The sequence below is a fragment of the Rhinoderma darwinii genome, chromosome 5 (genome assembly GCF_050947455.1).
Source record: "Rhinoderma darwinii isolate aRhiDar2 chromosome 5, aRhiDar2.hap1, whole genome shotgun sequence".
Taxonomy (NCBI): Eukaryota; Metazoa; Chordata; class Amphibia; order Anura; family Rhinodermatidae; genus Rhinoderma; species Rhinoderma darwinii.
In genome coordinates, this window is record NC_134691.1 from 340,811,323 (window position 1) to 340,836,601 (window position 25,279).

General features: G+C 45.7%; 1 protein-coding gene across 3 annotated transcripts in view; it reads left to right on the forward strand.

Moving 5' to 3' along the window:
* DHX30 (DExH-box helicase 30) overlaps nucleotides 1-24,717 on the forward strand; it is a 52,641-nt gene extending 27,924 nt beyond the window's left edge. For 2 of the 3 annotated variants that reach the window (XM_075827834.1, XM_075827836.1), the window contains 18 exons: nucleotides 5,294-5,421; nucleotides 9,755-9,865; nucleotides 10,491-10,663; nucleotides 11,121-11,244; nucleotides 11,566-11,715; nucleotides 12,028-12,180; nucleotides 12,483-13,307; nucleotides 15,171-15,243; nucleotides 16,487-16,591; nucleotides 16,966-17,141; nucleotides 18,736-18,942; nucleotides 19,031-19,112; nucleotides 19,779-19,972; nucleotides 20,640-20,799; nucleotides 20,880-21,037; nucleotides 21,165-21,265; nucleotides 21,776-21,915; nucleotides 24,315-24,717. In XM_075827834.1, the coding sequence (XP_075683949.1) occupies nucleotides 5,294-5,421; nucleotides 9,755-9,865; nucleotides 10,491-10,663; nucleotides 11,121-11,244; nucleotides 11,566-11,715; nucleotides 12,028-12,180; nucleotides 12,483-13,307; nucleotides 15,171-15,243; nucleotides 16,487-16,591; nucleotides 16,966-17,141; nucleotides 18,736-18,942; nucleotides 19,031-19,112; nucleotides 19,779-19,972; nucleotides 20,640-20,799; nucleotides 20,880-21,037; nucleotides 21,165-21,265; nucleotides 21,776-21,915; nucleotides 24,315-24,568 (3,314 nt within the window). In that variant the 3' untranslated portion in view covers nucleotides 24,569-24,717. Of the gene's footprint in view, nucleotides 1-2,515; nucleotides 2,688-5,293; nucleotides 5,422-9,754; nucleotides 9,866-10,490; nucleotides 10,664-11,120; nucleotides 11,245-11,565; nucleotides 11,716-12,027; nucleotides 12,181-12,482; nucleotides 13,308-15,170; nucleotides 15,244-16,486; nucleotides 16,592-16,965; nucleotides 17,142-18,735; nucleotides 18,943-19,030; nucleotides 19,113-19,778; nucleotides 19,973-20,639; nucleotides 20,800-20,879; nucleotides 21,038-21,164; nucleotides 21,266-21,775; nucleotides 21,916-24,314 lie in introns of all 3 variants that reach the window. The other variant, XM_075827833.1, reaches the window with a different exon arrangement.
* Nucleotides 24,718-25,279: the final 562 nt, after the last annotated feature.

A 25,279-nucleotide genomic window follows, 5' to 3' on the forward strand; every position in this document is an offset into this window, starting at 1 on the left:
ATACTACACCTACCTCTATATACTCCTCTACTACACCTACCTCTATATATACTCCTATACTACACCTACCTCTATATATACTCCTATACTACACCTACCTCTATATATACTCCTATACTACACCTACCTCTATATATACTCCTATACTACACCTACCTCTATATACTCCTCTACTACACCTACCTCTAGATATACTCCTATACTACACCTACCTCTATATACTCCTATACTACACCTACCTCTAGATATACTCCTATACTACACCTACCTCTATATATACTCCTATACTACACCTACCTCTATATATGCTCCTATACTACACCTACCTCTATATACTCCTCTACTACACCTACCTCTATATATACTCCTATACTACACCTACCTCTATATATGCTCCTATACTACACCTACCTCTATATACTCCTCTACTACACCTACCTCTAGATATACTCCTATACTACACCTACCTCTATATACTCCTATACTACACCTACCTCTAGATATACTCCTATACTACACCTACCTCTATATATACTCCTATACTACACCTACCTCTATATATGCTCCTATACTACACCTACCTCTATATACTCCTCTACTACACCTACCTCTATATACTCCTCTACTACACCTACCTCTAGATATACTCCTATACTACACCTACCTCTATATATACTCCTATACTACACCTACCTCTATATATGCTCCTATACTACACCTACCTCTATATACTCCTCTACTACACCTACCTCTAGATATACTCCTATACTACACCTACCTCTATATACTCCTATACTACACCTACCTCTAGATATACTCCTATACTACACCTACCTCTATATATACTCCTAGACTACACCTACCTCTATATATGCTCCTATACTACACCTACCTCTATATATACTCCTATACTACACCTACCTCTATATATGCTCCTATACTACACCTACCTCTATATATACTCCTATACTACACCTACCTCTATATATGCTCCTATACTACACCTACCTCTATATACTCCTCTACTACACCTACCTCTAGATATACTCCTATACTACACCTACCTCTATATACTCCTATACTACACCTACCTCTAGATATACTCCTATACTACACCTACCTCTATATACTCCTATACTACACCTACCTCTAGATATACTCCTATACTACACCTACCTCTATATACTCCTATACTACACCTACCTCTAGATATACTCCTATACTACACCCACCTCTATATATACTCCTATACTACACCTACCTCTATATACTCCTATACTACACCTACCTCTAGATATACTCCTATACTACACCTACCTCTATATACTCCTATACTACACCTACCTCTATATATACTCCTATACTACACCTACCTGTACATATACTCCTATACTACACCTACCTCTATATATACTCCTATACTACACCTACCTGTACATATACTCCTATACTACACCTACCTCTATATATACTCCTATACTACACCTACCTGTACATATACTCCTATACTACACCTACCTCTATATATACTCCTCTACTACACCTACCTCTATATATACTCCTATACTACACCTACCTCTATATATACTCCTCTACTACACCTACCTCTATATATACTCCTATACTACACCTACCTCTATATATACTCCTATACTACACCTACCTCTATATATACTCCTATACTACACCTACCTATATATATACTCCTATACTACACCTACATATATATATATATATATACACCCCTATACTACACCTACCTCTATATATACTGATGTACTACACCTACCTCTATATATATACTCTTGTACTACACCTACCTCTATATATGCTCCTATACTACACCTACCTCTATATATATACTCTTGTACTACACCTACCTCTATATATGCTCCTATACTACACCTACCTCTATATATACTCTTATACTACACCTACCTCTATATGTACTCCTATACTACACCTACATCTATATGTACTCCTATACTACACCTACCTCTAGATATACTCATATACTACACCTACCTCTATATATACTCCTATACTACACCTACCTGTACATATACTCCTATACTACACCTACATGTACTACTATACTACACCTACATATATATATATACTCCTATACTACACCTACCTCTATATACTCTTATACTACACCTACCTCTATATATACTCCACCTACCTCTATATATACTACACCTACCTATATATTACTATACTTCACCTACCTCTATATATATTACTATACTACACCTACCTCTATATATATTACTATACTACACCTACCTCTATACACCTTTACCACACCTACCTCTCTATATATTACTATACTGCACCTACCTCTATATATATATACTACACCTACTTTTATATATACTCTTTACTGAGGCCTAAGGCAAAAGCTACATAATTAACAGTGTATAAAATCTGTAGCTGCAGTTCCTCTGGTCGCCGCTGGTCCTCCAGTGTCGCTGTTGCTTCGTTTATTGCCCTTTCTGTCATTCTATCTCAGTGCTCATTAGTGATGGCGGCGCCCTCGGTAGTCATGCCGCTGCTCTGCAGGCTGTTATGCCGGGTGCATCGGAACCCTGTTCGGCCGCTCTGTTCCAGGAGACACCGTGTTAATCGGTTCATGGCAGAGGAGGAGGAACAGGAGCAGTCGTCTGCGGGGAAAATTGGGGCAGGTGAGTGACCTCCGGCGGCTGTCTAGTCCTTGACCTACAAGTCACGGTCCCCCCTGCTGTCTCTTCCCATGATGTCTCTGAGCTGACAGCCTCCCGTGTGATGTCCTAGTGTTATGTGTGAGCTCTGCCCTTCGTGTAATGACCTCTGGTCGCATCGCTGCCTGCAGTGCCTCCTCCTGGTCCATGTGGATGTCGTCCCTCCCCCCTTGTCCAGTGTCCCTCTCTGTCCCTGTAGACAACTCCTCCCAATTTTGCTTGCCTTGGAGCTACTTTGCCCCCCCCCACTAATATCATCCGCCGTGGATCCCCACTTCCCCCCGGTCATCTGATACAGATGCCCCTATCCGATACTTGATATCATCAGATGCCCCCTTCCTCCAGTGGGTAACCACCCTGGTACCACTCCTTAAAGAGGCTCTGTCACCAGATTTTGCAGCCCCTATCTGCTATTGCAGCAGATCGGCGCTGCAATGTAGATTACAGTAACGTTTTTATTTTTTAAAAACGAGCATTTTTGGCCAAGTTATGACCATTTTTGTAGTTATGCAAATGAGGCTTTCTAAAGTACAACTGGGCGTGTTTAAAAGTAAAAGTCCAACTGGGCGTGTATTATGTGCGTACATCGGGGCGTGTTTACTACTTTTACTAGCTGGGCGCTCTGATGAGAAGTATCATCCACTTCTCTTCGTTACCACCCAGCTTCTGGCAGTGCAGACACACAGCCGTGTTCTCCAGAGATCACGCTGTGACGTCACTCACAGGTCCTGCATCGTGTCAGACGAGCGAGGACACCGGCACCAGAGGCTACAGATGATTCTGCAGCAGCATCGGCGTTTGCAGGTAAATCGATGTAGCTACTTACCTGCAAACGCTGATGCTGCTGCAGAATCAACTGTAGCCTCTGGTGCCGATGTGGCCGACACGATGCAGGACCTGGGGCAGGAAGTGAGTGATGTCACAGCGTGATCTGGCAGAAGCTGGGCGTTAACGAACAGAAGTGGATGACACTTCTATGCACAACGCCCAGCTAGTAAAAGTAGTAAACACGCCCCGATGTACGCACATAATACACGCCCACTTGTACTTTTGCAAGCCTCATTTGCATAATTACAAAAATGGTCATAACTTGGCCAAAAATGCTCGTTTTTTAAAAATAAAAATGTTACTGTAATCTACATTGCAGCGCCGATCACATGCAATAGCAGATAGGGGCTGCAAAATCTGGTGACAGAGCCGCTTTAAGGAGATTGTCCAGCTTCGTGAAAAAAAAATGTCTTTATATATTTAAAAGTTGTATAATTTTCCAATATACTTTCTGTAATAATTCCTTACGGTTTTCAAGATCACTGCTTGTTGTCTAGTAGTAACATCTAATTGTTCACTTCCAGTGGATACAATTCTCTCCATGGTCATGTGATGGACACGCAGGTGCACTTCTCGTTACAGTATGTGTATCAGAGCTGTATCTTATAATGGTTCCAGCCCGTGTGCCCATCACATGACCCTGTAACAAGCTGTGTGGCCCTGTAACTAGAAATTCATTTGTTGAAAATGGACAAACCCGCTAAGGTGGCAACTGCTCTGCCACAGGAGTGTGCCCTCTGCCGCTTCTCACATACAGTGTATTGGCAGGCTCGCCGTTGCTTCTCTCTTTCTAGCGGTTACGCTGACGCCGTTGCTTCTCTCTCTTGCGGTAACGCTGCTCATCTGTCTCTTGTAGAATTTTATTCATGACTCTCCTTGTCTACAAAGTTCTCCACAACGCTGCACCGTCCTACATCTCCGCTCTTATGTCTGCACCAACTCGTGTTTAGTTCCCTCAGCCAATGACTTACATCCTCCTGTATTAAATCCCACCCCCTCTCCAGAACTTCTCCCGTGCTGCACCCATTCTGTGAAACTCACTGCCCCGGACAATCAGACTTGCTCCTAAAATTCCCAGTTTTAAGTGTGGCCTGGAAAACGTAATTTCTTCAAGAAGACTAATTCCACATAGCCATGGCCCATACACAACCTAACCAGATCATCTCTCCTGTAGAGTGTCAGCTCTTGTGGGCGGGGGCCTCTCCTTCTGTAGAGTGTCGGCTCTCGTAGGCGGGGGCCTCTCCTTCTGTAGAGTGTCGGCTCTCGCAGGCGGGGGCCCTCTCCTTCTGTAGAGTGTCGGCTCTCGTAGGCGGGGGCCCTCTCCTTCTGTAGAGTGTCGGCTCTCGTAGGCGGGGGCCCTCTCCTTCCGTAGAGTGTCGGCTCTCGTAGGCGGGGGCCCTCTCCTTCCGTAGAGTGTCGGCTCTCGTAGGCGGGGGCCCTCTCCTTCCGTAGAGTGTCGGCTCTCGTAGGCGGGGGCCCTCTCCTTCCGTAGAGTGTCGGCTCTCGGGGGCGCTTCTCTCTTCCGTAGAGTGGCGGCTCTCGGGGGCGCCGTAGAGTGGCGGCTCTCGGGGGCGAGGGCCTCTCACCGTTTTTATTGCGGCTTGTTTTGTTTTACTTCCCCATTTGGGAAGCGCTGCAGAACATGTTGGTGATTTATTAATGTGCCTGCTCTGCTGCTATGTGATGGGGCTGATAGGAGTTGTAGTTCTCTCCTTACTGATCCTTGTTTTCTTCATCTTCAGAACCAAATCTTCTAAAACAGTTCCCGTCACCAAAGAACTTACTGTACTGCGTCATCAGTCAAGCCCTGCGGACGTCACAAATAAAGGACCAGCTGAGCTATACCCACAGCGGCAGCGGCGGCAAAAACGTGAGTACAACAGTGGCTGCAGCACCTCCCCCGTAAATGTCTTTAAAGGGTTTGTCTAGTCTGATGTCAATAAAGATTGATTTGTTTCATTCCTCATTATTCAATATATCTGCTTGCTGTCATTGAATATGTCATGAATTATATCAATACAGAAGCTACAGAATTAATCTGTTCTGTAGTGCAGGCTACAAAAGATTGTCTACACTGATACATTGTAACAAACCCTCCGCTGTGAGAAGTATAAAGCCTGTACAGTGATGTTGTTTGGGGAAAACTAACTACCCCCCCTCTGACCTGAATTATAGGGGCTTATCTAAGCTTGGAGACGTTTGTCCGCAAACTTGCTGATGTAACGCAGGATCAGTAATGTCATGTATGTACACAGTGACTCCACCAGCAGAATAGTGAATTCAGCTCTGGAGTATAATACAGGATGTAACTCCGGATCAGTACAGGAGAAGTAATGTATGTACATAGTGGCTCCACCAGCAGAATAGTGAGTGCAGCTCTGGAGTATAATACTGGATGTAACTCAGGATCAGTACAGGATAAGTAATGTAATGTATGTACACAGTAACTCCACCAGCAGAATAGTGAGTGCAGCTCTGGAGTATAATACAGGATGTAACTCAGGATCAGTACAGGATAAGTAATGTAATGTATGTACACAGTGACTCCACCAGCAGAATAGTGAGTGCAGCTCTGGAGTATAATACAGGATATAACTCAGGATCAGTACAGGATAAGTAATATAATGTATGTACACAGTGACTCCACCAGCAGAATAGTGAATTCAGCTCTGGAGTATAATACAGGATGTAACTCAGGATCGGTACAGAACAAGTAATGTAATGTATGTACACAGTGACTCCACCAGCAGAATAGTGAGTGCAGCTCTGGAGTATAATACAGGATATAACTCAGGATCAGTACAGGATAAGTAATATAATGTATGTACACAGTGACTCCACCAGCAGAATAGTGAATTCAGCTCTGGAGTATAATACAGGATGTAACTCAGGATCGGTACAGAACAAGTAATGTAATGTATGTACACAGTGACTCCACCAGCAGAATAGTGAGTGCAGCTCTGGAGTATAATACAGGATGTAACTCAGGATCAGTACAGGACATGTAATGTATGTACACAGTGACTCCACCAGCAGAATAGTGAGTGCATCTCTGGAGTATAATACAGGATATAACTCAGGATCAGTACAGGACATGTAATGTATGTACACAGTGACTCCACCAGCAGAATAGTGAGTGCAGCTCTGGAGTATAATACAGGATGTAACTCAGGATCAGTACAGGACATGTAATGTATGTACACAGTGACTCCACCAGCAGAATAGTGAGTGCAGCTCTGGAGTATAATACAGGATGTAACTCCGGATCAGTACAGGAGAAGTAATGTATGTACATAGTGGCTCCACCAGCAGAATAGTGAGTGCAGCTCTGGAGTATAATACTGGATGTAACTCAGGATCAGTACAGGATAAGTAATGTAATGTATGTACACAGTAACTCCACCAGCAGAATAGTGAGTGCAGCTCTGGAGTATAATACAGGATATAACTCAGGATCAGCACAGGATAAGTAATGTAATGTATGTACACAGTGACTTCACCAGCAGAATAGTGAGTGCAGCTCTGGAGTATAATACAGGATGTAACTCAGGATCAGTACATGACATGTAATGTAATGTATGTGCACAGTGACTCCACCAGCAGAATAGTGAGTGCAGCTCTGGAGTATAATACAGGATATAACTCAGGATCAGTACAGGATAAGTAATGTAATGTATGTACACAGTGACTCCACCAGCAGAATAGTGAGTACAGCTCTGGAGAATAATACAGGATATAACTCAGGATCAGTACAGGACAAGTAATGTAATGTATGTACACAGTGACTCCACCAGCAGAATAGTGAGTGCAGCTCTGGAGTATAATACAGGATGTAACTCAGGATCAGTACAGGAGAAGTAATGTAATGTATGTACACAGTGACTCCACCAGCAGAATAGTGAGTGCAGCTCTGGAGTATAATACAGGATGTAACTCAGGATCAGTACAGGATAAGTAATGTAATGTATGTACACAGTGACTCCACCAGCAGAATAGTGAGTGCAGCTCTGGAGTATAATACAGGATATAACTCCGGATCAGCACAGGATAAGTAATGTAATGTATGTACACAGTGACTTCACCAGCAGAATAGTGAGTGCAGCTCTGGAGTATAATACAGGATGTAACTCAGGATCAGTACAGGGTAAGTAATGTAATGTATGTACACAGTGACTCCACCAGCAGAATAGTGAGTACAGCTCTGGAGAATAATACAGGATATAACTCCGGATCAGTACAGGACAAGTAATGTAATGTATGTACACAGTGACTCCACCAGTAGAATAGTGAGTGCAGCTCTGGAGTATAATACAGGATGTAACTCAGGATCAGTACAGGATAAGTAATGTAATGTATGTACACAGTGACTCCACCAGCAGAATAGTGAGTGCAGCTCTGGAGTATAATACAGGATGTAACTCAGGATCAGTACAGGATAAGTAATGTATGTACACAGTGACTCCACCAGCAGAATAGTGAGTGCAGCTCTGGAGAATAATACAGGATGTAACTCAGGATCAGTACAGGACAAGTAATGTAATGTATGTACACAGAACTTTTTGTGGCTATTCTATTAACCGTAAAATCAGAGGTGAACATACCCTTTAAATGCATGTTGTCAGTGGTTTTTCGTTTTGAATAATTACAATATTTTCCAATATGTAAGGATGCACACCTCAAATAAGCGCTATAGTAGTGCTGTAGAGGTTCGGGCTGGAAACCCACAATAAAGATCCAAGAAATAACCTGAAAGCACTTCAATGATCCTTGAGAATAATTTTTCAAGATAATTTTATTATGTACAATTCGTAAGCGATTTTTTTCTTGACGTTTCGACCTAACCTAGGTCTTTATCACAATCGCTATAAATGAAGAAATAATAATAATCCTCATATGACATACACATCATGTGTAGTAACATAATGGAAAACTGAACAAAATATCCAAAGTAATACAAAATACAAAAAATATGTCCAAGCATGATATATAGTGTACAAAGCGGACATTATCAACAAAACATGCATACAGATCGGTAATTCGTCATATAAGATTAAAGCAATATTGCGATGTGTCAACTGGAAGTATTTTGACCATACATATGTCATACTAAGTAAAGATCCATACAGTATATTGATGCTATGGCATAGAGATACGAATTAGTAATAAGGTGGGACTACCTCACCAGTGATGTAGATAACAGGATACTCAAGAAAACAATGTGGCAAAAGCATTCATGATGGTAAGTATCCAAAGAGAATGATAATATCAATAAGGGGTACAGCTATGATGTCCCCTCCGACCATACCATAAAATACCGGTAAAACATATACTGTGCACAGAATGAGGCGAATGGAAGAAGAAAAGAGAATCTAAAGAGTCAGCATACCTGATTGTAGTTTAGGGATAGTATTGTAACGTCGTCTACCAGACGCTCTTCCGATTATGGTCTGTGGCTAATGTCCCCGAAGAGGTCTTTAAATAAAGCGCGACACCACCGGATATCCGGGGTGTGGAACGCACACGGCATCTAGTGCAAGCGCACTACACACCGCAACGCTGTGTAATTGGAACGCAAGCGAGATCAAGTACAGGATGTCAATATGGACGTGATCGAGAATTTACGCAGAACGAGATCGGTGACGCTGAGATAACCTTGTTGTGATGGTAAAGAGCTTTCTCAATCCCAGAGGATGTTTTCCTAGCGTGCCTGAAAGAAATGAATACAAGTGTTATATACGGAAATGTAGAGAATAAACGGGAATGCAAACAAAGGTCAGAAAAGAAGATCATATTCCCTATTGAGACCTTTTAGGTGCGAGAGTCTCGAGTGTGTGTATCCAATATGATGCTCTCATTTTTAATAATTTAATGTGATTACCACCCCTTCTGGGTCTGTGTACCTGCTCGATGACCTGGAATAAAGGTTATGATTCAATTTCTCAAAATGGTCAGGAAGGGGCGATGATGATTATTATTATTTCTTCATTTATAGCGATTGTGATAAAGACCTAGGTTAGGTCGAAACGTCAAGAAAAATCGCTTACGAATTGTACATAATAAAATGATCTTGAAAAATTATTCTCGAGGATCATTGAAGTGCTTTCAGGTTATTTCTTGGATCTTGAATAATTACAAGACATGGTAACATTTTCGAGAACCTTTTCAGTTATTGACGGATTACTCTGATCTTCTGCTCTTTCTAGAGAGTTACTCTCCGCCTAAATTGGCCCAAACCTATCGAAGTAGAAGGTTATGGACCAAAAAAGATTGACGCAGAGCGGCAGGCGGCGGCCATGGCGTGTAAGATCTTTCAGGTAAATACAAAATGTAACAATGTAGAAATCCCCAGCTCATGGATGATCTCGGCACACTGCCATCTGGTGGTCATTCTGAGACTGCAACTGGATCTCCACTAAACTGTGTGGCAGTTCTAAAAGGCAGAAATATTTTAACCATTTGTAAATAAATGATGTTTATTCTGAGCCCCTTAGGCTACAGGCAGCTAAAAATGGCATGAAAATTTCTGCTGTTCCCTATGGGAGAATTTGCTGATTTTTCTTCAGGATTCTCTCTTTTGATGTTCTTTGAATCTGTGTCATGTTCTACCCCTTCAGGCCCTGCACTAGACATAACAGTCTATCGGCTTTGCCTGGAGTTGACCTTTTAAGTTGCTAAATAGCACTAGAATAAGACGGGATCATGTCTAGCGCTCACATTTCCTGATCTGCAGTTTTGGATTTTGATCTGCTGTTTCTTGGGGGACATTTCTTATTGATCCTGAATGGCAGACCTGTCTAGTTATGGCGGCTAAGGATGTATATGTGCCTTTCAGTGATCTGAGAAAACTGGGTGGCAAACCCTTGTGGGAGTGACCTCATGTTTGTCACCCAGCTTTGTCAGAGGACGAGTCCAGCACCTGTTTCATGTTTCTCTTTGCAGGATCTTGGCTTGTTGGAGCCAAATAGCAATTTCAGACCCAAGGACACGTCGAACCAGATGTGGTTAGAGGATCAAAATTGTAATCTAGAGGAGAGGGGCGATCAGGAGCGGTTTGATTCGGCACCTGTCGCCTCGCGGACACGCCAAAGTTGTAGGATCCCTAGCCAGTCCAGGTATAACGGCAGGGTTTATATGGAGTAAATGTCAATCACACTGCAGTGACCCCTGCCCTTACCTCTGGTCCGTGTTGTCCTGACTACGCAGTGCAACTAAACCGCTCCATCAGCACGAGGTGTAATAGTCAAACCATGTAATCCTGTATACAGCTCCTTAAAGAGGTATCCCACCTTTTTAGTTCTCTTCCTCTCGTAGAAACATCAGATGAGATCATTGGTTCATAAGTAGCCAATCGGGTTAATTCTGTTTTCCCGGTGCAGGTAATGAGCATCCCCAAAGCCATGACACCCCTTTAATATTACATGTGCACCCCAGCAGTGGAAAAGGTGTACCCAGAGCCGCTCTACCTGCCATAAGGCCACTACTGGCCGTTCTTACCGTCCTGCCTCCGCTTCTCATGTTGGTCAGTGACCGTAGTCGGTGCATCACTTTTATGTCACTTTGTCCCTTCAGGATGGTCCCTGCGGAATTGGCGGCTGAAGATGCTGAAGCTACAAGGGCTCTGCGTGTATTCTCCAGTCCCAAACACCTGCTGTGCTCCGTCATCCAAGCCGCCACCTCCTCGTCCAGCGTTAAGGTAGGTCACTCGTGCCGACGCGCGTTGTTCTTATTATTTTTGTATTTAATATTCACATTGCAGTTAAATGCAATTAATCCGGCACCCAGCGGTTTAGAGATCCTGCAAGAAAATAATCCCGTTCCGGATTAGCAGGATATTACTTAACACTGGACTCTTCACATTTTTTCCTCTGGCCTCCCTCCCCCCCCAAAGATTCCAGGTTATTCAATGCAAGCTCCGCAATTACCCAGGAGCATTGACCAGCAGTGTGTGATGCAACGTGACACGACCTCTACTCCGGCACTGTATGAATTATCATTGCTTATTTCTCTCCTTCAGGATTCTGTACGTTATCAGCGCTCTGGAGGAAGAATAAAGACGTGCCGCCTGACCGTCCACTGGCCGGAATCTATGACCTTTGTTGCTAGGGGTCAGCGCTGGGTTGAAGCGGAGAGGAAAGCTGCTGCCCTTGCTTGTCAGAAGCTAAAGGTTCGAGGCTGAGATTGATTAGTCCTTTACAGGGAGTGACGGCAAAGCTCAGGGATAGGATTGTTTATATATAAATAGCTCTCTACAGCGCCACCTATGTATGCTTTACCCTGAAAATCGGTGTCAAAGGGATGAGACATTGACTTAAGTCAGTAAACTCATGCAACTTTTGTTCCTTTAAGGGAACGTTCATTTGCATATTTATCCCAGCATGCACTGTTAGCCTCCTGCTTGCTCTCCCTAAGTAGAACCAGCCCCTCTTGTAATATGAAAAAAATTGACGGTGTATTCATCCCTTCTTATTATATTTAGGATCTCGGACTCCTGGACACGCACAACCGACCCCTCACCAACGTGATGTACAACATCTCATCTGTGCAGAGATTTCAGGAACAGCAGAGACATGCGAAAAGGTTCCAGGTCCCTGAGCCCCTGCTGCAGAGGATCGAGGATTATTTCTTCCGGGTAAGTCTGCAGAGTCCAGTTTGAGGGGTGCGTTACCGGGTCCCCCCATGCAGACTTTCACACTGGGATATCTGTTATACTCCGGTCACATCCAGAGCTGCTTTTAGAATCCTACTGGTAGTTTAGCGTTTTTAGTCACATGACTATGTGTAGATTAACTATATTACTGCTATCTGAGCCCCCACAATGCACTGCTCTCTGGTAACTGTAAACCAGCAGAATTGTGACAGCAGCTCTATGAGTGACTAGAGTTTAAGACAAAATGATTGTTTTAGGTTGATACTGAATTCCACGCGTTTCAGTTTCCTTTAGCACCTTATACTGGATCACGCTACGCAGAAGAGTACGATGAGGCCCCGTACATGGAGCCGCCAGATGAGTCCTATATGTCCTCCAATTTCTCTGATCCAATCACGGGTCGGCCGTACACTTCCCTATCCGAGGCTGAAGCTTTCCATGTGAGCCGCTCGCTGGAAGAACGATGGGACAACAGTATCGCCTTACAGGAGTTGCCCGCAGACAGTCATCGTGAGGTTATTCTGTCCGCCATTAAACAAAATCAAGTGGTTGTGATCGCTGGAGACACAGGATGTGGCAAAACCACCCGTATCCCGCGCTACATCATGGAGGACGCCATCTTGAGTGGGCAAGGCGCCCACTGTAACATGTTAATCACCCAACCCCGCAGGATCAGTGCCGTGTCCGTGGCTCACCGCGTGGGCCAAGAATTGGGGCCGAACCTTCAACGTAACGTGGGCTATCAAGTCAGACTGGAGAGCCGTCTGCCACCACGTGGGGGCGCCCTCCTCTTCTGCACTGTTGGGGTGCTGCTGAAGAAGTTGCAGACCAACCCAGCCCTAGAGGGGGTGAGCCACGTGGTGGTGGACGAGGTGCACGAACGGGATGTGAACACCGACTTCCTTCTGATTCTACTCAAGCAGGTGCTGCACTTAAACCCAGACGTTAAGGTCGTCCTGATGAGCGCTACCGGCGACAACGAACGCATCTCCAGCTATTTTAAGTGCTGCCCGATTGTGAGGGTGCCGGGATTTATGTACCCTGTGAAGGAGCATTACTTAGAAGATATCTTACCCATGCTGGGGCGGACGTCCTACCAAAAACCACAGGTAAAGACCGGAGATATTCATCTGACTCCAGGAGTCATGCAGTTTGATCATTGTGTCCTGAAAAGCTCCATGTGTCTAAATTCCTCATCATTTTCAAGATCTCTGCATGCTTTTGGTGGATAGAAACTATCTTGTTAACATTCAGACACTGAAAACCTGCCCTGACCTGAAACTGTCCTCACAGCGGGGGGGGGGTTTGCTACAATTGTATCTGGGTTAGATAATACACTAGTCTAGTTTAAAACAGCCTGGACTCCAGACGTCTGTCTAGGGGTATGTGCACACACACTAATTACGTCCGTAATGGACGGACGTATTTCGGCCGCAAGTCCCGGACCGAACACAGTGCAGGGAGCCGGGCTCCTAGCATCATAGTTATATACGATGCTAGGAGTCCCTGCCTCTCTGCAGGACAACTGTCCCGTACTGTAATCATGTTTACAGTACGGGACAGTTGTCCTGCAGCGAGGCAGGGACTTCTAGCATCGTACATAAGTATGATGCTAGGAGCCCGGCTCCTTGCACTGTGTTCGGTCCGGGACTTGCAGCCGAAATACGTCCGTCAATTACGGACGTAATTAGTGTGTGTGCACATACCCTAGATGTGATAGAATTGTAGCAAAATCTTCAACTGTGTGAGCGGGACTAGGTCAGAATTCATTTTCTGCCTCTGGATGAAAGGAAGAGAAATTCTGTTCACTGACAGCAAGCTGTGGTCTTGAAAATGGTGAGAATTTGAGACTTTAAGTATATTAGAAAGTGGCAGAACTTTATTTACAAGAGACTGGAACGATGATTTGTTTTCTGTCGTCTTTCCTGCCTCATGGCCTTTGCCGTAGATTTCGTGTACCCCATCGCTGCCCCTCTTCTGATGACTGAGCTGAACTTCGTTAGATGGTTGGTCGGTTCACCTAATATGTATGGGCACCTTAATGGCTGGAATCGGAGAGAACTCTGATCCCAGCTGTTTAACCCCTTCAGCTGTAGGTCGGCTCCCTTTGTCTCTTTCCCGTCACTTCTGGCGTTGCAATCGCTTGGGTTAAGGGTTTTATATTCGCAGCCCGGAGCTCGACCGTATTCGGCTCTGTTTACATTTGCGTTGAGGCTTCCAATAATGCCGTATGCCACAACGCTTTCCTGGATCTGTTGTACGACGGACACATCTGGCACCCGTCCGATACCGTTGACTACTAATGGGGACAGTCTGGTTCCAGCGTGGTCTCCATCGTTTTGACGGGAAAAATAGCAGTGCAAGCAACGCAATTTTTCTGGTCAAATATGGCGGAATCTGTGACCGAGCGTTCGACGCGGATACATACAGGCCTTAATGCCGGCTACACTTTAGGGATGCTCTAATGGAGGCAATTAGTCCCCTAATGGGATTTTTTTTAAAAATTGTAAAATTATTGATTCTAAAAGAGAGCGCTAAATGAAAAATACAATAAACACGATTTATAAAAAGTTTTATTTTTAAATAAACTTGTAAGACAGTAAAAAAACATTTTTAAAATTGGGTGTCAGAATAATATTTATTGTTCAGTCAATTTGAAATAGACGAAAACTGTATTTCAAAAATAAATCATATATATCAAATTTTAAAATGGCAAAGTTTAAACCTTAACTTGTTTTGTACCCAAAAACTTACATTTCTACAGTCCTTAAAGGGGTAGTCCTGGATTATAAAAACATGGCTGCTTTATACCAAAAAGAGCGCCACACCTGTCCGCTGGTTGTATGTGGTATTGCAGTAGATCTCTGACACATTAGGTGTTTATTGTTCGCCAGGCACCGTCACCCTGTTGAGGTTTCTGATCACTTGGATATGAATCAGTTTTATTAGTGTTTCTCCTTATTTGTTTTCAGACTCATGAATGTGCCCCGGACCTGGAGCTGATCAGTGACGTCATCCTTAACATTGACAAGTATGGACCTCCAGGTGAGAGACCCTCATTTCCCTGGTGAAGTGGGATATGAGGCGCAAGACAGGTTGCTTAACTCTTAGGGTATGTGCACACACACTAATTACGTCCGTAATTGACGGACGTATTTCGGCCGCAAGTCCCGGACCGAACACAGTGCAGGGAGCCGGGCTCCTAGCATCATACTTATGTACGATGCTAGGAGTTGTCCTGCAGCGAGGCAGGGACTCCTAGCATCGTACATAAGTATGATGCTAGGAGCCCGGCTCCCTGCACTGTGTTCGGTCCGGGACTTGCGGCCGAAATACGTCCGTCAATTACGGACGTAATTAGTGTGTGTGCACATACCCTTAGGGTATGTTCACACGGCAGCGTCCTTAACGGCCGAAATTACGGGGCTGTTTCCGGGAGAAAACAGCCCCGTCGTTTCAGCCGTAACGGCATGTGCAGGCGCTTGAACGCCGCCGCGTCCATTACGTACGTAACTGGAGCTGGTTTTCCATGGAGTCCATGGAAAACTGCTCCATTTACGTCTGAAGAAGTGACATGACACTTCTTTTGGCGCGTGCGTCTATTTACGCGCCGTCTTTTGACAGCGACGCGTAAATATACGCCTCGTGTGGACAGACAAACGTCAGCCCATTGCTTTCAATGGGCAGATGTTTGTCAATGCTTTAAAGCCGTAATTTCGGACGTAATTCGGGGGTTAAAACGCCCAAATTATGTCCGTAAATAGGCCGTGTGAACATACCCTTGGATGTGGTGATCAAGTCTACTCCAACTGCAGTCAGGACTATAAATAGTTCATTACACTTTTCAGGTTTCCTGCATCCCAGAGTTTTTTGCCAGGACTGAAACGCTCGCGCTCGCTCTCTCTCGCGCTCGCTCTCTCTCGCGCGCGCTCTCTCTCGCGCTCGCTCTCTCTCGCGCTCGCTCTCTCTCGCGCTCGCTCTCTCTCGCGCTCGCTCTCTCTCGCGCGCGCTCTCTCTCGCGCACGCTCTCACTCGCGCTCGCGCACACTCGCGCTCTCGCGCACACTCGCACACTCGCGCTCTCGCGCGCACACACTCGCGCTCTCGCGCGCACACACTCGCGCTCTCGCGCGCACACACTCGCGCTCTCGCGCACACACACTCGCGCTCTCGCGCACACTCTCGCGCACACACTCTCGCTCTCGCTCTCGCGCACACACTCTCGCTCTCACCGTGTAATCCCACATTTCACAGGGGTTTATGGATTTCTGTATTGCCTTCTTTGTAGGGGGAATCCTCTGCTTCCTTCCCGGATGGCAGGAGATCCGCCGCGTTCAAGAGATTCTGCAGGAGGTTCTGGCTGCTGGGAACGGACAGCACTTGATCTTACCAGGTGAGTGGAAATTGGTAATAATGCTCTGCAGAACATTGCACCATGTGCAATAGGATTAAGCGCGGTCTCCAAAGCGGAGCCGTCCACGGTAATAGTGTAAGTGTCCTGCGTGTGACTACGCCAGATCTCCATACTCCAGAGATGTCTGCTGGGATTTCTGGGAGTCCATGCAGCTCAGAAGTCTCCTCAGGGATATATAACCTGCAGCGACCACAGAGTCCTCAAGACGTAGGGGGTTGTCTATAACCATGGAGACACATTGCATTGCATAGGAGCTTTATACACCGAATAGGAGAATTTTATGTAGGCTGCAAAAATTTTTTTTTTCATTTACATTTTTTTGCAGTATAAAAATTCACTTCTGTTTCCCACAGTTCACTCCAACGTCCCCTTGACGAACCAGCAGGCCATTTTCGAGCGCCCTCCTCCCAGCATCCGTAAAATCGTCCTGGCTACAAACATCGCGGAAACCTCGGTCACCATCGATGACATTGTACATGTGGTCGACACGGGAATGCACAAAGAACAGCGATACGACCTCCGGACAAAGGTACGACACGAATCTCTGCCGGCTCTTCAGCTTAGAGGCTCTGGTGACGAGATTGCGGGGGTGACTATACAGAACAGCGCAGCCTATAGACCTGTATGGGTGACCGTGCGGCGCACAACGTGGAATATTATGTGTCAAATTCTCTATTAACCCCTTAAGGCGCCTTGACGTAAATGTGCAGCTCCTAATGGCCCGGATGAGAGAAACCTCTGATCCAAACCATTTTATCTCCGATGATGTGATCAATAGTGACCGTGGCATCTAAGGAGCTTGGCAGTGAAGGGGTATCACTTGTTATCTAAGTACCTCTTGGCGCAATTGTGGATTCTGATGGGTTACTATGGCAACCAGCGGCTTAACAAAGGCCCCGAGGTCTGCCAGAGGAATGGCTTAATAGATTGCCTGTCAGTAGAAAACTGAGTATATTAAAAACCAAGTATTTACAAGGGGGTGGGGGTCATGGCAGTATCTACAAGGGGGTGGGGGTCATGGCAATATCTACAAGGGGGTGGGGGTCATGGCAATATCTACAAGGGGGTGGGGGTCATGGCAGTATCTACAAGGGGGTGGGGGTCATGGCAGTATCTACAAGCGGGTGGGGGTCATGGCAGTATCTACAAGGGGGTGGGGGTCATGGCAGTATCTACAAGGGGGTGGGGGTCATGGCAGTATCTACAAGGGGGTGGGGGTCATGGCAGTATCTACAAGGGGGTGGGGGTCATGGCAGTATCTACAAGGGGGTGGGGGTCATGGCAATATCTACAAGGGGGTGGGGGTCATGGCAGTATCTACAAGGGGGTGGGGGTCATGGCAGTATCTACAAGGGGGTGGGGGTCATGGCAGTATCTACAAGGGGGTGGGGGTCATGGCAGTATCTACAAGGGGGTGGGGGTCATGGCAATATCTACAAGGGGGTGGGGGTCATGGCAGTATCTACAAGGGGGTGGGGGTCATGGCAATATCTACAAGGGGGTGGGGGTCATGGCAGTATCTACAAGGGGGTGGGGGTCATGGCAGTATCTACAAGGGGGTGGGGGTCATGGCAGTATCTACAAGGAGGGGCTGTGTGGATGACCAAAAGTTTTTTCATAACAAAACGAATGTTTTTTGTTATAAAAAAATAAATAAAAATGTTTTTTAAAAATGGTAAACCATAAAAAACATAACACATGGGTTATCACCACGATCGGTAGAACAAAGTTAAAATATTTATACCATACGGTGCCCGGGGTAAAAAAACATGGCGGATTTTCTTTTCTTTTTTTTTTCTCCCTAAAAAAATATTTTCATAAAAGTGAATTACTAAATTGTGTAGTAAAAGCAACGACTCGTTCCGCAAAAAAATAAGCCCCTATACGGCTACGTCCACTGGAAAATTAAAATAGTCATGACTTCGGAATGAAAAGAGAACAATTGCTCGGTCTTCAAGACAAAATAGACCGGAACTTAGGGGGTTAAATCAGACCTGCGTACGATCCGATTCCAGATCATTGGGCCGCATTGTCGCTCCATGTTCTCCCTGATCTTCTGCTTCATAATATACAACAATGTATGGATGTCCCGTTATATATTGAGACTCCGCCGTCTCCTGCAGGTCTCGTGTCTGGAGACCACCTGGGTGTCAAAATCCAACGTGACCCAGAGACGTGGACGAGCCGGCCGCTGCCAGCCAGGATTCTCCTACCACCTGTTCACCCGCGAGCAGCACCGGGCCATGCCCACCTTCCAGGTGGCAGAGATTCTGCGGACTCCATTAGAGAATCTGGTGGTTCAGGCCAAGATTCACACCCCGGAGATGACGGTGAGTTGTCCCTGCCCCGTGCGGCTTCCTGTCTTGTTTATATTTTTTTTGTGGAGAAGATTTAATTTTAGTTTTCACTTGATTTTAGGCTGTAGAGTTTCTCTCTCAAGCCCTGGAGAGTCCCGACCGCTGCGCTATCACGGACGCCGTGCGATTCCTTCAGGAGATCAGTATGTAACGGATTATCCTCAGGGACCTGACTTTTTAGGAGGAGTGGGATGTTTTGTAGTATCTATGTAATGACCGATTGTATACTCATTCTGTTCTCCTTTTTCACTAAAGCGAATATCCCGGCTCCACCCCTTATTGAGGCTCCTCCCCTCCGTACATGTGCAACAATTTCCCTATTTTTTTTTATTTTTTTTTCCACATAATCTTTTGTCCTTGCTGTAATGGAAATCATCTCTCCTTGTACTGTCTCCCTGCTAAGCTTGCGCTTATAAGCAGAGCTGCAATGTAAAGCATGGGGGATGAACAGACTGGCAACCTGCGTCTCTAGAGAGGCAGGCAGCAGTTGTATTTTCGGCTCTCTTGAACTCTCAATAGACAATGCAGCTAAGGTGGAGTTGCTGATCATAGCTGTGTCCTTATGGAGCAGAGCTGCAGTATAAAGCACAGGAAGGACAGGGCAGCATGTTTTTTTTTCAACAGTTTTGACAGTATTCTAGTTCAGTACAGATAACGCTACAGTAGTAGTAAATGTTCTGTGACTGTTACCATAGATCTCTATAAACGTGCGATATAAGGGCAGGAAATCTTGTGACTCAAATCTCACATCCCCGCCACTCTGCGTCTCCGTATTACCTGACAAGCTTTATTACTGGTTTCTGCTTCAGAGGTCCTGGATCAAAAGGAAGAACTGACGTTACTAGGCCAACGAGTTGCCAGCATCTCGACTGACCCCAGCCTAGCTAAAGCCATCGTCCTGGCCTCTATATTCCGCTGCCTGCACCCCATGCTGGTTATTGTGGCCTGTCTGACCAAGGACCCGTTTAATGGTGGAATAATGAACAGGTCAGAGGTCAATAAGGTGAGAGAGAGACTGTTTGTCCATGGCTATTGCAGTATACGGCAGTAATCCTTTCTACCACTAGGTGGCTACTACACCTGCTAAGGTTTCCCCTCTAAGGCTGGATTCACACGAGGATGTTCGGTTCGTAAAGGACGGAACGTATTTCGACCGCAAGTCCCGGACCGAACACACTGCAGGGAGCCGGGCTCCTAGCATCATAGTTATGTACGACGCTAGGAGTCCCTGCCTCGCTGCGGGACAACTGTCCCGTACTGTAATCATGTTTTCAGTACGGGACAGTTGTCCCGCAGCGAGGCAGGGACTCCTAGCATCGTACATAACTATGATGCCCGGCTCCCTGCAGTGTGTTCGGTCCGGGACTTGCGGCCGGAATACGTTTCGTCCATTACGGACTGAACATCCTCGTGTGAATCCAGCCTCACAACGCGCCATGTGGTCAGACTTCTTGTAAGTAAAAATACCAATGTCCTCCAAGTCCTTTATAACGTAGACATTGAGTTGTAGAAACCTACAACATACATACATTTACCTCTTGAGATCGGTGAGCCTGCAGGCTGCACAGTAAGGACCTCTGCTGGTAGGGGAGAGACATTGCAGGAAAGCAGGTGACAGGTCTCTGAAATCAGTCACCATAATCCTAAGCAGCAATCGTTTTTGTGTCCAGGTGAAGGCAATGTTCAATGGGCAGTCGTGTAGCGACCACCTGGTGTTCACCCGGGTCTACCAAGCCTGGAAAGAGGTTCTCAGTATGGGGAACAGCGCCTCTCGGGGTGACTTCATGGAAGATCACATGCTCTCCAAATCTGCCATGCGCTTTATCCAAGGTGAGCCACGTCCTAGAGATCATGACCCCAGTGAGGACTGATCTAGCGTTGACCTCACACTCTGGATCTGTATCCTCCAGGCCTCATCACGCAGTTTTCCTCAAATGTGTTAGATGCGTCCCTGGTGTATGAAGCCAATGAATGCGTGAACAGATTCGCCCAGTGCAACCAGCTGAGTGACTATGACGAGCTGGTGAAAGGAGTTCTACTGGCTGGACTGTACCCCAAACTCATACAGGTAACGGGGGGGTTCCAGAATATGCACAGGGGGAGATATTTAATCTAGTGGTCAGTCGCCCCCATCCTGGCCCTTTAGTCAAACGCAATGAAGTGATTCATCTTCTTTTCTCTTCATCCCTTCCTAGGTGAGGCGTGGACATGTCGTCCGGGGGAAGTTCCGGCCCAATAATCTCATGTACAAGACCAAATCTGGACCCGTTCTTCTCCACAAGAGTACCGTAAACAGGTGACTGCCTTTTTCTTAAGATATTAAAATGACTTGGAAGATGTAAAGGTTCCCCACTGAAATGGTGAAGAACGCCGAGCGCAATGAGCTGAGGGTAAAAACTCGACATCTCACAGATTGGTTGCTAAGGACTTCTACTTTTTAACCCCACAGAATAGGCTGAAGCTGTTAACCATAGCAACCAGTCTGTCAAAAATGTTCCACTCCGAGCAAATCACCAACCCGCGCTGAGCGCTACGGCTGTCTATTGGCTTCTGTCACCGTCTTCCATACCGTATGCATAGACGTATGACCGGGGCACAGTAGACGAATATAATGTGTATTCGGCTTTCTATAGTTGTCACTCCCTACTGCAGTTACTACAGAAAGCCTTTGGACACAGCATGCTCTGATGCGATGCATTTAGGGAGATGTAGTGTTTGCAGCAAGCTCGGTATGACGCATACATGTATTCATGCTCCTTAGTGGGTGTAGAAGGACTCTCTGTCACCCACATGCTTTGTCTTACAGGGAGGTGAAGAATTTCAGTATGCCGTGGCTCACCTACTTCCAGGCGGTGAAATCTACTGGTGTGGTGTTTGTACGGGACAGCTCCATGGTTCACCCATTGGCGGTTCTCTTGATGACAGCCAGCGCTGTCACTGTGAGAGGTGAGTACGTCAGACTCTTCACAGCTGCGGGAGGAGCACTGACCGCTTGTAATAAAGTTAATACATGTTCAGTACAGAAGATAAGGGACAGTCTATTAGTAACTGTAAGGGTCCTCGTACACAACCTGACATGGGCCGTGTAAACAAGCGCCGATCGTCGAGACAACTCATTGATCGCTGCTTGTTTGCCACCACAGCAATGAGAACTTATGTATGTGGATGAGCGATTGTTGCTATGATCGCTCGTCCCCATACATTACCATCATGTTGACAGCACATCGTTGGTTACACAGGGAGATGTGCTGCGGACAACAATATTTCATGCTGCGTAAACTACATGATCAGCCGATGGGCGAACGTTTCCTTGTTCATCGGCTGATCGTTGCCCTGATTACGCAGGGCAATGATCGGGAGCGAGTGTCCGGATAGACGCTCGTTGCCCTGATAATTGGCCCGTGTAAAAGGGTCTTAACACCCTCTTTGGGTGTCATGCACACGACCATAGTTCTACAGCCGTATACTATACGCAATTGAGGATAATATAAAACACATGCTAACCTATGGGCCAGTGCGCACAACTGTGGTATCCGTTGCCCGAAGCGCAGACCTAAAAAAAAATAGGACTTATTGTACGGTCTGCAATCGCGGTCCGGGCTCATTGAAATGAATGCACATTTTGTGTGTGCGCGGTCCGTGATTGTGGCAGCCCGGCATAATTATGGACCGTAGACACCGATACAGCCGTGTGCAGGATTCACTAGCGTATGTTCACACGTGCGAGTAAGAACGACTGAAAATGATGGCGCTGTTTTCAGAGAAATCTGCCTCTGATGTTCAGCTGTTTTTGAAAGTGATAACGTTTTTTGTTTCGTTTTCCAGACATTTTTGGAGCGGTTTCTCTATGAAAAAACTGCTCCAAACAACGGCTCAAGAAGTGACATGCTCCTTTTTACGGGGTGTGTTTTTAAAACCGCAGCGTAAAAAAAAATGCCCCGTCTGAACATGATGCAGTTTTTCCCCATTTGATTTCAATGGGAAATGTTTGTAGACAAAAAATAGGATAAGAGGCAGCACTCAAAGTCGTGTCAAAAGGATACATTTATTCACCCATCAGTGCATAAAAAGGCTGCATTGAGCAGCTGAAACGTCGCCTCCTACTGGACTGATGGGTGAACAAGTCTGAAAACGAGTGTGAACATACCCTTACACTGAAGCTGCCCCAGAGATCAGCCGTGGGCACCACTGCAGGGGGAATGTAGTATTACATAGCACCCATTCAAATCAATGGACAATTATGTAATATATGGTCCGGTCGAGTCCGCCAGAACCACTCTTATAAAACATAATGGCTACATTGAGGGAAGGGACAAATTTCAGAGCGTGGACTGTTATAGAAGGGGGCTTTCTCCTCCAGGCCCCCCTCTTTGTGCCAGAATGGAGAGCCGCACTGGTGGACTCGAGCTGTCTATGTGTTATGTGAATAGTTGCGATATAATGATTCATTTCCCCTGTAGAGGCTGCCGAGCTCCTAGCTGGGCTTTCCCAATGTGGGAGTGCACACATTCAAATCCGCGGCGCTCGAGTGACGGGGAGTTCAGCGCTGACTGGTGCCTGTTTCACACGGTCGTGTTCGGTCCTTGAAATATGGAGCGTATGTTGGCCGTTTCCCCAGGCCGACCACAGTTTAGGGAGCTGGGCTCCTAGCATCGTCGTTCACTATAATGCTGCGAGTCCCTGCCGGCTGGTACAGTCATCGGTTTTTGTACAGGACAGTGTTCTCACGGGGAGGCAGTGACTAGAACTATGATGCTAGGAGCCCGGCTGCCTGAGTAGTGGTCAGTCCGGGAAATACAGCCAACAGGCGGTCCGTACCTCCGAGTGAAGTAAAGGAACGTGGAGCTGAGAAGATAACACAGAAATTACATAAATAATGGTTACAAAAAAATTAATAATTTGACTGCATCAATAACTTCACTTACATTAACAATTGCAACTGGACAAAAAATAAATTGACATTAAAGCAGTCCTGCAATTACCCCCCCCCCCCCCCCCCCCCCAAATTATACGTGATTAAATGCAATGTAGTGGTATTTTACCGGTAGCCGCCTCATTCCTGGCCACTATTGGGGGTCATGTGACCTCCATCTAATTCCTATGGTGTCTGCTGTAGGAGCAGGTCGTCAGTCGCCCAGTGCAAGTCTGAGGGGCTCAATGCGAGTCTTGTAGATGGACATCCTGTTCCTACACCAGACACTATGGGATTTAGATCGTCCGAATGGCGATGACGGGGCCGCTACTGGTAAAACTAAAACATGTTTTTTTGTTCTTTTTGCTCCAATGCATGATTTGAAATGCCAATTTCTCAGATTTTTTTTTGTGCTGCATTTCATCTCTTCCAGATCATGGAGAACAGATGGTGGTTGCTCTTTCTGACACCGACCTCCTCAAGCTGGAAAGTAACCACCGCACCATCGCACTTCTTGGTGACCTGCGCCTGGCCTTGTCCCGGATGGTGGAGCGGAATCTGCAGGATCAGCTCCCTCCACCGTCCTCCCAGGAGGAGGAACAATATTCCCAGCTGCTGTATATCCTGGTGGAGCTGCTGAATAGCACCGCTTATTGCTTCTCGGATCAGACAGCGGCCGAGGAATGAGACGAGGAATGTGCGATGAGAATTCCTTCAGACTCTGCGTTTTAAGCAGGGGGTTGGGGGGTGTTTATACGCACAAAGTGCACGGCCCTTTCTGTGTTTTATATTTGTTCTGTTTCCTGCTCTTCTATATTAAAAAGCATTTTGTGATACGTTTCGGCGTGGACACCATTCAGGCAATAGGACTAATCGTAATACGGTATCCAAAAGTTTTGTTTTTTTTTCCTAGAAACTAAAGGTTCCAATATCTTTATAAGACCTCTGATTGCTGTCAGTGAGTGGAAATATTTAGAAGCTGGGAAAAAAATATTCCAACTCGCACAGAGGGAGGTTCCTTACGATTAGACTGGATCCAATCGTGAGTCAAAAACATAAATCTTTCATGGCCTACATTTATACATCAAAGGGGTTTTCTAATCAGGGACATTTTTTTTTTTTTTTTGAAATTCTTTATTTTCGTGACAACAGCCACATATTTTCAGAATACACAATACAGCAGTTACATGTGGGAAAATATATCAACTTGCAAAAAACCAAGATGTATGCTTTTGAAATTTACAATGTAAACCTACCACGAGGTAGTATTATATGTCATCTTTAAGGTATAAACATGAACTTCCCCACTATGCATAAGAAAGACATATTTAGTTAAAAGTACAGAATGAAGTGAAAGAGCAAGAAGGGGAGGAGAAGTAGTAACTCCCACCGGGGAGA